This window comes from Hemicordylus capensis, chromosome 4 (assembly GCF_027244095.1).
Source record: "Hemicordylus capensis ecotype Gifberg chromosome 4, rHemCap1.1.pri, whole genome shotgun sequence".
Taxonomy (NCBI): domain Eukaryota; kingdom Metazoa; phylum Chordata; class Lepidosauria; order Squamata; family Cordylidae; genus Hemicordylus; species Hemicordylus capensis.
In genome coordinates this window covers 211,935,529-211,947,913 of record NC_069660.1, presented here as the reverse complement: position 1 = coordinate 211,947,913, position 12,385 = coordinate 211,935,529, and the positions used below count along the sequence as shown (strand labels likewise).

The following is a 12,385-nucleotide window of genomic DNA, read 5'->3' as shown; positions in this document are numbered from 1 at the left end:
GCAGTGATGTTCTATAACTTCCTACTGGCAAGCGTGGTCTTCCTATACTCCCTTATTGGCAATCCTGAGTTTCCTCTTAGCAAGCAGTGGTTTCCTTTTGTTTCCTAGGTTTTCTATTATTCCCTATTGACAAGCAGCATTTTCTTATTGTTCCCTATTGGCAAGCATGTGTCCCTATTGGCAGGCAGTTTAGTATCACCCTGGAATATCTGCCAGGTCTTCAGAATACAACTGCAGATTGTTTATCTTGACTTCACTTCCAGGCCAAGTGGAGATCACAGAAGAAGAGGATGAAGAAGGAGTTGTAATTGCACAAATAGCTTCATCCACTCACAGAACGATTCCAGATTCCGAGTGGAAAGCGGCCCTCAGTGCTGATCAACTGCTTACTGAACGTAAACCCTACATAACTAATGGATGAACATGCAAAAACAAGGTACTTGAACATCTTCAACCATACATGCACATAGCGAGTGAACTGTCCCTTCTCAGTGAGCTGGTCCTGATGACTGATCATTTGGTGGTGCCAACCTCCTTCAAGCAAAAGTGATCACAATTGCCCACAAAGATCACCTGGTCATGAGCCTGACTAAAAGGCAAATCAGAGAAAGTTTTGGTGGCCAGGTATGGAAAAACACATCAAAGATGTGATCAGGCAGTGTATGGCTTGTGCTGTGTCTGATAAGTCACAGAAGGCCTTTATCACTCCCTTGACTCCAGAAGAGTATCCCAATGATTCCTGGGAAAAACCTGATCTGGATATAATGGGGCTTTTTGATAACCAACACACAAAACAAAGATTTGTAATTGTGATGGTGGATTACTATTCCAGGTGGCCACAAGTTTCATTTACAACAAACCAGTCGATCCAGTTCATGGCTGCAGCTTTTGCAAGGGAAAGTCTTCCCAAAGAACAAGTGACTGACAATGGGACACAGATTACCTCATTTGAAATGGAGCAATATTTGCATAACCAAGGGATAGAACACAAAACTATTTCCTGGTACCATCCTTGAGGGATGGCTTAGTGGAAAGAATGAAGAGATTAGTGAAAGAACTTTTACAATTGGCTACTAAGCAACAACAATCCTGGAAGGAGACGATCCATGAAACACTATTTGCTTATCATAATCCTCCTCATTCTACTACAGAAAAATCACCCTTTGAACAGCTATGGAGGTGCAAAGCTACTACCAAACTTGCCCAATGGCAACAACTGATAGGGCTTTCTGTGCCATCCCACCTTGAGGATGCAGAGATTCATTTGTGATCAGGTAGGGAGAAGCAACAAAAATATAAAATGTATGTGAATCAGAAATGGGGTGCAAAACAACAAACATTTCAGGTGGGGGACTTTGTTCAAGTACAGCTGCCTTATAAAGTGTGAAAGGGACGTTCCTGATATTCTGGACCAAAACAATCGATATCTGAGAAGATTCTGTCATACTGGATGATGGAAAGAAATTGAACAGTTCTAGACTTTCAAGCATGAGAAAAGAGGGAAGGGAGTTGCGGGGGTTTTGGTTAATCAGTTCCTTGATCCAGCTTTTGAACGGGGCTTTAGTGAATTATATTCCACTCCTGGAGTAGACCCAGGGCTAAAAAACCAGTCAGCAGCAAGAGCACTGAAAAGCAGTCTGCACTTGCCTCTCTGTACATAATGAAGCTCTTCTCATGATTGATGAAAAGAGCTTCTTCCAGGTCTGCGGGGAGAGCAGGTTAGCCCGCTCTCCCTACAGATGAGCAGCTGCTCATAGCTGGGTGGCCGGATTGGCCGCCCACACAGCTGCCAGCTCCGTCACAGAGCCAGCGGGGGCTGTGGGGATTGGGGGCTGCGCACCCCCCAGAAATTCTAGGATGCCCCATGCAAACGCACGGGACATCCTGGAGAGACCCCCAAGCCCAGGAGGCTGCTTGTAGCCTTCCGGGTGGGGGTCTATTCATGTGTCGCTGCGACACACGAGCAAAAGAAATGAGGTTAACGGAGCTCTCGCTCTCGCTCCGTTAACCTCATTGAAGGGGAGGGGGAATTAGGTGGGTTAGCTGCCTTGGGAGCACAGGGCCCGCCTGCGAGCCTGGTGGTTCCCACAATCCCTGGAAAGCGGGCTAAGCTCCCTTAGCCCGCTTTCCAGGGATCATGGGAATAGCTTCAATATCCATTTCATTCAACTATTAATATTCCTGATTCCACTCCACTGCTTTGTCCTTGTATACCACTACTCTTTCCCTTGGATTCTACAGGTGTCTGATCTCAGGAGAGCAATTGGAGAGGAATTTGATCTTGCCTCTACTTCTGACCTCACAGATATGGCTGATGAAAATGATGGACAATCCTCTATATACCAGAAAATAAATCACTAACAGCTCCTGTGCAGGAGACCCCAAGACACAGGAGGAGTATGTGTGACAGGAGACCACCTAAAAGCCTTCAAGACTTTGTCACCAACTTTTAAATCTATCCAATTCTGGTTGTTATAAAGGGAAGGATGTGTTGTATTCTATCCAGCAATCTTTTATGTTTTGTTAATTAGAAGTTTGTCCCAGTGGGGATCCTGTAGAGTGAGGTCTGAAATCAGAAAGAAAAAGGGAAGGGAAGGAAAAGGAGAAAAATTGAGTTGTTTCTGAATAAGGGTTCGTTCAACAAGCGTAAGATTGATTTGGTATTTACAAGGGAAGCAGCTATAAAAACTGATAAAGTTAACCCTAAAGCCTTTCAGAATGATGGTAAGTCTAAGGAAATATAGCTAAGGTAGGGATGGTGGAGATATTTGTGTGTTTTCTTTCTAGATTCTGAACCTTGATTAAACAATGGGCTTACTTTTTCAAACCTTTTCTTAGGACCCCTGAGGACAAGAGACCTACTTAAACTAAAGAAAGCTCAGAAACACAAGATTCAAGGGGGAGAGGCTCGTGGAGTATCTGTCCACAGTACACAAGCTGACGCATTGGGAAAACAAACAGACAGGCATCCTAGGTATCTTGGTTAATGTATATTACAATAATTTAAGTTTGCATTCCACAAACTGAAGAGTTCACTCGGTCCTTATTAGGGGATACTTTTAAACATCACTGTTAACAAAAACTAATAAGCTCTTCTGTAGACAGGATGTCACTTTTCTTTCCTTCCTGCACCCCCTGTCCTACATTTATGGAATAAGTTCTACCTCTTACTAAGCTACCTTGTTGCATGTCTGCTGTTAAAGCTGGATCCGGTCAGCAAGCATGCACTCAGATTTAACTTCTTTGTGTCATCTTTTAACATACTCTAGGCCTTGAAAATTTTTTCATTGGATCTAGGAGCCAGCCTCAAAATTAGGAAAATATACAGTGGACACCTGACAAAATTACTAGACTAAGTGGAGGGGAAGAGTAAATGGGCTTATTTTTATCCCCTTTACAAGTAACATACTGTATTTAGAACAAAAACAGGAGTGCATGGGACAAATAAACATTTTATGAAATAATGCTACCTCTGAATATCCAAGTCTAGGCACCACGATTAAGTTTCTAGATGCCATGTTTCGCGGGCACCTGGGATTTGTCCAGCGCTGACATATTCTTTTATAGAGCTATATGTGTTACTGTGGCAGTTGCTGAACTATGGTATAGAACAACCAATATATATACGATGGTACTGTTACAGACCAGATGTTTTCAAGCATCAGAAGGAGATACATTTTCACCGGAGTCCAGAAAAGTTTACCCTGAAACAAGGGTGGCTCCACAGGGGGGCAAGCACCCCTGGAGAAGCGGCTTGCCCCCATACCCCTTTCACCCATTTATGTTTCAGAAATCTAATATGTGGGACACATCTCACCCACCCATAAATGCACTTTGCCCCTTCTGTGACCCCCCCATTTTTTTTCCTGTGGTACCACCACTGCCTGGAACATAGGAAGTTGCCATATACTGAGTCAGACCATTGGTCCATCTAGCTCACTATTGTCTACACAGACTGACAGCAGCTTCCCCAAGGTTGCAGACAGGAGTCTCCCTCAGCCCTATCTTGGAGATGCCAGGGAGGGAACTTGGAACCTTCTGCATGCAAGCCTGTAGATTCTCTTCCCAGAGTGGCCCCATCCCCTAAAGGGAATATCTTACAGTGCTCACACATGTAATTTCCCATTCAAATGCAAACCAGGTGGATCTTGTTTAGCAAAGGGGAAGGAAATGTTTGCTACCACAAGACCAGATCTCCTCCATAAAAATAACATAAAGCTACTGGAATTTTACGTTCAAAGCAATGTATACAAATAACCACAGCAACATAACTTTCAAGCACAATACTATTATTCCTTAAATTATGCTGGCCCCTTTGTGGTGAGGGGTTTTTGTTTACTTCCCCTCTAAATGAGATGGGTTGGAACCTACTTTGCAGCACAAATAAGAGCTAAGCCTGGAACATCAGTTGATTACTCGACACGGAGTAACTTGGAATGTTACGAGTGAACTAAGCCATTGAAAAGTGGTGTTGCACCTGAGATGATATAGAAGTTCTATCTGTGATGTTTGATTTGTGATGGCTCATTCACACGTGTGTTCATCACTTGATGATGCAAGAACAAGAGATGGATATGTATCTATGAACAAGCCTGTAATGAAAGATACTGTCTTAATGCTCATCCAGACAAGTAAAAGAACTTATAAAAATTGTGTGGTGGAGTGTATTTCCTACCCCAAACCAAATTCCAATGGAATTTGGAGTGGAAAAGCACCCCAAAACAAACTGCTGTGTTTGGTGCCGAAAGAAAGTGTGTTTTACAATGCCCATACACCTCTCACATGGACCTGTTTATTTTGATTAGACACTTGGCTGGAATAAGAAAGTATCCCAATGGAAAAATCAATAGATACCTCGGGTTGTTTTGTGCCCCAGCTGTTTTTCTGTCTGCAGAATAAAAACTGTAAATGGTCTAAGGCGATACATTGGGGATGTTGTTCACTAGTGTGAATGTGACATTGCCCTAAAAGGACTAAGTGATAGAGACACTTCTGTGTTAATTTTGCAATGAACAGTGGCTGATATACTGCACAATGTCCTGTGTGGATTGTGAGCACCATGAGAACTGCTGTGCGCTCCTAGAACTGCACTTGGCACAGCTGTGCAACATAGGAAGTTATGCAAACAGAGTTGCACAATGGACAGCCATGATTTCCAATGGCTGTCCATTGCACAATTTTGTTTGCACAATTTCCTGCATTTACGCAAGAATGCTTCTGCACAACTGCATCAAATGAAGTTTCATGAGCACACAGCCGTTCCCACTCCAGTTGTCTGGATGAATTTAGCAGGGTGGAAAATCTTATCCTCAAGTATTTCTTAGTTCTCCGATTCTGTCCATGAGCAGACCTACCTACTTGGTGGTTTCTTTTGCTCTGTTTTGACAACACACTTATCAGCGAGTAAATCCCACTGACTGCTAAGCTTAGTTAGGATGCCGAGGGACTTTGAAAGAAGTTCCACTAAAGACAGCTGGGCTTATTTTGTAGTAAATACAGTATTAGTACATTATGACATTTTGAGAATCTTGTTTCATGAAAGAAGAAGAAAAATCACTTGACCAAAAAAAGTCATTCTTTAACACTCAGATGTCCAGATACCTATTTCCTATCTATAGATTCACATTATCTACAGCATTGCTATAGCGAGAGGTTATGTGATTAACTGTTATGTGATTAACTGGAAGCAGGTTATGTGATTAACTGGAAGCAGGAAAACAAAAAGGGACAAAGGTGTGCATGGAACAAAAACAACCACCACCACCACCGTGGTTTGGTTCAAATTCGAATCAATTTGAACCGAACCACAGTGCTCTGAACCAATTTGGTGGAACTGACCAGCTGGTACTGTTCCATTGACCGAATCGGTTTGGTTGAACTGACTGGCTGGTACAGTGTGTTTGACTGAACCGGTTTGGCAGTCCAGGTGGACAATATACTTGTACAGGGGAATCTGGTGAGGATTCCTCTTTACAAGTACAGGGGTGGGGGGACTCTTTCAGACATAAAGAGTGGCAGGGCGGGGATGGCAAGAGAGGTAATAAGCTTCTTACCCAGCTGGCACACATGCCAGCACCACTGCTCACCTTCCTGGTGCAGCTCCTCCCTCTTTTATCAAGCGGTTGGCTTGGCAGTAGCTTGGTAAAGGAGGGAGGAGCACACTTGGGGCTGCACCAGGAAGGTGAGTGGCAGTGCCAGCAGCTGTGCTAGCTGGATAAGGAGCTTATCACCCACCTGGCTGCCTCTTACCATAGCCAAACCAGTTCGCCTGGACTGGTCATGGACTGAACCGCCCCCAGTTCGGTCTGTGATTGAACCTCTCAACTGCGCCCGGTTTGCAACAAACCACTCGTGCACACCCCAAATGTACTGTACAGGATTTTGCTCAATACTTTGCAGTCTTGGGTTTGGATCAGCAATGCCAACATGTGACTGGCAACTGTGATCAGGTGTGGTGAGACTCAGACTTCCAAAATGCTCTGTCTGGAAATGCTGTTAGCAAGCAAGTCATGCCTATGCCACATCTGAGAGCTGTATCCCTTTAGGTTAAGTAGCAAGCCCCAACCATTGTGATCAGAAAGGGTCAGATGCTACTACGTACCTGGGATTCTATTGAGTGTCACCCAAAAATGTTCGTCTGGACTGTAGGTGTCTTTGGACCACTCCAGCAGATCAAGGGCCCGCTTGTCACTGAACAGAAACTTCACAAAGGGCCTTGAGAGGGCAACATAAGCTGTGCCAAAGTAGATGGTCAGGTTGTGAGGTGGGGGTGACTTTGCCAACATGGTTCTTTGCATGTGAGATGCCTCTTTGGCTATATGCTCCTTGTAAACATATTTGGTTCTTACAGTCATAGCAGCTGGAGGGAGGATGCCAGGAGTGATATTTTTCCCTTTACACCCTTTCAGGTACTGGACAATTTCCTTGTTGGTTTTCAGAGGGAAGTCCTGCCCACACATGTTGAGGACATACTTCCACCGAATCCCAGGTTGCAGGAGGTCCTTCATGCAGTTCAAATCGGCCTGAAGTCTAGAGATCCCCGCATAAATGACAGGCTCAGCTTTGGACACAAGAAAGGCATTGGGAAAACACTTCACCAGTTTCTCCACTTGCTGCTTGAAGGCTGCAGGCGCCTTCTCATCCACGTGGAGACAGTACACGTTGTGAGGGGCATAAAAGGCCCTGAAGATGCGTTCAAAAGTATCCAGATCTTTGTGGAGGGTCACGACGTAGGCGATAGGGAAAGCGGCTTCTTCTGCGGAAAGGGTTCTGGTGAGGTAGTGATTGTCGATCAGGCAATCTTGGCAAGTAGCGCATCTCTCAAAAGACGTCTGGAGATGGTTTCCCCAAACAAACGCTTTCCTCTCCTTTGCCAAAGCATCGCAAGCTCCGCGGAGGAAATCGCTTCCCCCAAACGACTTCTTTAGCTGGGGCTGCCGCTGCTGGTGTTTGCGGGAAGATCGAGGCTGGCCATGCCGCAAAACCAGCAGAGCCGTGAAGCCGCTCAGAAAAAGGACGGCCAAGATGTAAGAGGGTTTCCAAAAGAGCATCGTGCACGGAACACCGATAGATGCTATTTCTTGCGCACTGAATGCCGGGGCAAGAGACTCCTCCCGCAGCCCTCGCACGGATTCATTCAGCTTTCCTGCCACTCACTTCTCCGCTGGACGCTTGTTCTGTGCCGCTCCGGTCTTTCAGCTCGTCCCCCGCACCAAGAGTTTCCGGAGATCGCTTTTAACTCCGTTGGTTGCTAAGGAAGCGGTTTTCCTCCAGTAGCTGCAACCGATCCACATTCAGTGCGCCTCCAGCGAGAGGAGCAACCGCTTACCCCGCCCGTTCGCCTGCACAACACTGCCCGACTCTTTTAGTGTCTCCAAATTCAGTGGTCTGCCTCGCCTTTGGGAGAACAATTGTATTTGCATATGAAAGCGGCTGATGGCAGCCCCCGGCCGCGCGATTGGTTGGCGGCGGCGCGGCTCCCCTGCCCAGTTTAGCGCGCGCCTATCCTTTCCCCCGAATTCCTGTCTTGCAGGGGGTGTCGCCCAATCTCCGGCGTTACTTAGCGTGTGGAAGCGGCGCCCTGCGCGAGCTGATGAACAGTCGCGTTGAAGGGCTTGACGGAAAAAGAGGAAGACCCAGGTGTTTCCTCTCCCGCCCTCCATGATGTTACATTGCTTCCAACACTCGGAAGCGATGGAAGGTCGTTCTGGTCGCCTGGAATGATTGCCTTGCCCAACGTGGGTAACCGTCGTATTGCCTCCAAGTGTTTCTCCCCCGTCCCTTTCCTTTTGAGCCGTAGTTGTAGCTGTGTCTGCTTTTTCCGGGGGCCAAGCCATATCGCTAAAGCCAAGGGGGCTCCTGGAAGGAGCTGCGGGCGTGGTAGCAAGCGTGAATTGTCCCCTTTGCTAGGCAGCGTCTGCCCTGGCTTGCTTTTGAATGGGAGGCTGCATGTGAGTACTGCCAGTTTGTGTAGACGATACTGAGCTGGATGGACCAAGGGTCTGGCTCAGTATAAGGCAGTTTCTTATGTTCCTATGGGATGCTGAATGGGGGCAAGAAAGAGAGCCATGTATAAAAGTAGCTGTGAAGTGAATCAAAATTTTCACCTCTGTGCTCAAGCAGTGTTGTTCTTGAGGCTTGATGGTGTCCCCCATCAAGTCTAAGCGTGGCTCTGTGACAAATTGTTTATGGGGCCGCCTGCATGAACCTTTGGCCAAGCGGAATACTCTGCACAGTCTGTGGAGGTGACCATTTCCAGCAGTGCTGTGCTTTGCCCAGTGCTGGGGGCTCTTTTAAGGGAAATGGAGCCCCCCCCCCCATCATGGAAGGCAGATTGCTAGGAAGTTTCCGTCACTTTCACCACAGAGCAATTAAGAGGACCCCACTCCATACCTCTTAAAGGGCCTGTCCAGCACTGAGAAAAGTGCCCGTGAGGAGGTCAGTGGGAAATGGCTCCCACATGGAAAGTTGTGTGTTTTTTTGTGGGGGGTTTTGGCCAAAGTTCTGCTTGAAAAATAGCTAAGATCACTTCATTAAAGACTCAAGCTGTGCAAACAAAGAATCCAGTGTGTTTCCTTCAGATAATATTTCATCATTGAGCTTGTTTGGTTTGTCAGTTGTCCAAAAAGAAAGGACATTGATGGTACAGCTTTAATCCAGAAAGTGTCCTATAAGGAGGGTGCCGGGCTGTTCCTTGTGTGCATATTACTATTTTTTAAAATGTTAATTAATGTGTTTTTCTTTTTAAAAAAATTAGATTGTGAGCCCTTTAGGGACAGGGTTCCATCTTATTTGTTTATTTCTCTGTGTAAACTGCCCTGAGCCATTTTTGGCAGGGTGGCATAGAAATAGAATGAATGGATGAATGAATGAATGAATGAATAAATAAATAAATAAATAATATATGTCCCTATACTTCTCTCAAGAGCTCTTATAGTTGTTCACATAGGCATTTGAGATCATGAACTGTATTAATGTTACTATGACTCATGGCGCCCACAGGTCCCTGTGGTTTTCTTTGGTAGAATACAGGAGAGGTTTACCATTGCCTCCTCCCGTGCAGTATGAGATGATGCCTTTCGGCATCATCTTATATCGCTGCTGTCCAATATAGTACCAGTGGGGATTTGAACCGGCAACCTTCTTGTTAGTCAAGCATTTCTCCGCTGTGCCACTTAAGGTGGCCTCATTAATGCTACTACAGAAGGTAAATTATTTTGATCTGTATTCCTCAAGGTCAAGAGTATTGCAAAAAGCAGTGGACTTGCAATACACACAGTGGCTGACATCCAGGGCAATGGACCACTGGTGGAGCAAAGCACCTTTGTGATAGTACAAGAAGTTAGCTTAGTTGCATTAAAAAATTGAGCTTTGCACTAGAGTGCAATAGCTCTCTCTTGTGCTAATGTCCCCATTAAAACAAGTGAGGTGTGCTGCTTTTGGACAACTGTAACACAACTGTACCCCTGCTAACTGGGCAAAGAGGCACCTTTTACCATGGAGATTCTCTTTATTTCAGCAGGGGGAGAGTAACTGGCCCTATCCACCCCCAGCACAGTACTTCCAGTGACTGTTGCTGGTGTGTGTCTTATGTTTCTTTTTAGAATGTGAGCCCTTTGGGGACAGGGAGCCATCTTATTTGTTATTTCTCTTTTTAAACCACCCTGAGCCATTTTTGGAAGGACAGTATAGAAATCGAATTATTATTATTATTATTATTATTATTATTTGCAAGCCAAGCATGCGGTGGCACAACACTAGTCTGGAGTGCAAGCTCCAGACTTAGTGACACTAGCACAACAGTTTTATGCTAGCACAACTTTCTTCTGCAAGTGATTTGTTGCCCTGGGTGTCAATGAATGCTGATGCCCTGTAGGAGTTCCTACTCAAGTAAATACATATCTCAGTTAACCAGTACTTTATATTTGTAGTCTGTTTATAAATGATAATGCTGATAGCACAACCGACATCCTACCCAGCAGTACCATTGCTTCAAAAGCAACCACAAGCTGCCTATTGAATTGTGTTAATTTACAAGTTATTGCTCTATTTTTTTTTGTCTATTGAATTAAAATACATACAGCTGTATCCAAAGGAAGCTAGTCCTGACTAAGCATCATTGGAAGTCAATGAAGCAAGACTTGTGACTACCTTAAATACCATTAATTTCAATGGGACTTAGTCATGACTAACCTCCTTTGCATACAACCCATAACTAATCTCCCATAAATAAAGAAACCATGGAGATTTTAATTGAGAAGATGAATGTGTGTGTATATATATTTTAAAATGATGCACATAGGGAATGTATTCATAATTATATTTTTCTACCCTTCATTTTCACACAGTGCTTGATGTGCAACAAATACCAGCCTGGAAGTCAGGATTCTTGACCCTGACATCCACCCTGCCTTCTAACCAATGAAGCATGGGGACCACTAGCTATGGAGACTCGGTGTGAAGGGAAGGGCATTGCATAAGTGCTCAGAGGTGCTGCTATTTCACCTAGCCTCCAGGGTGAGAATGAAGCCACTCGTGCTATTATGTTGGAAGTTCCAGTTCCTCGGGCTAGCACTCATGAAACCTTTGCTGAAATTAGGCAGTATGTACCTGAAGGGAAAAATAACACAAACAGGGTCCTCAGCAAATCAGGACTTTTGTCAGAGTGCAACCATCATCTGGCCAGGGCCGGCATCAGGGGCTAGCATAGCTGGGCAGTTGCCAAGGACCCGTGGCCTTCAGAAAGGCCCATTGGTTATCAGGTGGTGGTGATGGTGACTGACATCCAGGTAGGAGGGGACCTAGGAGGGAAGCTTGCCAAGGGCTCCCTCAAACCTGGCCGTGGCTCTGACACTGCAAATGGCCCTATCCTGTACTCCTTAAGGATTTTGCACAGCTCAGAAGAATTGTGTCTGTTCCTAATAATAATAGAAGTTCAGTTGGAATGTATACCAAGAAGGAAGAAAGGTACCACCCAGTTCAGGAGGACGCCAGTGTGGCTAACAAGTAGGGTAGCCATAGGAGAGAAGAAGATTTCCTTCAGAAAATGGAAGTCCTGCCCAAATGAAGAGAACAGAAAGGAACATAAACTGTGGCAAAAGAAATGCAAGGAGATGATTGATTGATTGATTAACAGCTGTCAAGTCGGTGTCAACTCTTAGCAACTACAGATTCTCTCCAGGATGATCTGTCTTCAACTTGGCCTTTAAGGTCTCTCAGTGCATTCATTGCTGGTGCATTCATTGCTGTCATAATCGAGTCCACCCACCTTGCTGCTGGTTGTCCTCTTCTTCTCTTTCTTCAATGTTTCCCAGGATTATGGACTTCTCAAGAGAGCTGGGTCTTCGCATAATGTGTCCAAAGTATGATAGTTTGAGCCTGGTCATTTGTGCCTTAAATGAAAATTCTGGCTTTATTTGTTCTATGAACCATTTGTTTATTTTCCTGGCTGTCCATGGTACCCTCAAAAGTCTTCTCCAGCACCAAAGTTCAAAAGCATCAATACTTGTTCTATCTTGCTTCTTCAAAGTCCAGCTTTCGCATCCATAGAGTGTCATGGGAAAAACCATTGTCCGAACAATTCTAATCTTTGTAGGTATAGACACTAGGGATGTGCACTAAGTTCTTTCGGCACCGACGGGGGTAGTCCTTTAAGGGCGGGGGTGGGTGCACTCTCCCCTCCCACCGCATATCCCCCGCCGGTGCTCCATCACTTTCAAGCCCCTCGGGGCGGCAGCGTTCCTCCCTGCCGTCCCGTTTTCGTCATCGGCCGGAAGTGGCCGGAAGAAGTAACCACGTGTGCACCCGTTGCGGGCGTGCACGCGCCCTTCTGCCATGCGGGTGCGCACGCGTGCGATGGGCGCACGCGTGGTTACTTCTTCCGGCC

General features: G+C 45.6%; 1 protein-coding gene across 3 annotated transcripts in view; it reads right to left on the bottom strand.

Annotated features, from left to right (window-relative positions):
• Positions 1-7,887, bottom strand: part of LOC128324610 (N-acetyllactosaminide beta-1,6-N-acetylglucosaminyl-transferase-like) — a 32,694-nt gene extending 24,807 nt beyond the window's left edge. For 2 of the 3 annotated variants that reach the window (XM_053249381.1, XM_053249382.1), the window contains exon 1: positions 6,602-7,887. In XM_053249381.1, coding sequence (XP_053105356.1) covers positions 6,602-7,550 — 949 coding nt within the window. In that variant the 5' untranslated portion in view covers positions 7,551-7,887. Of the gene's footprint in view, positions 1-2,153; positions 2,567-6,601 lie in introns of those variants that run through there. The other variant, XM_053249383.1, reaches the window with a different exon arrangement.
• Positions 7,888-12,385: the final 4,498 nt, after the last annotated feature.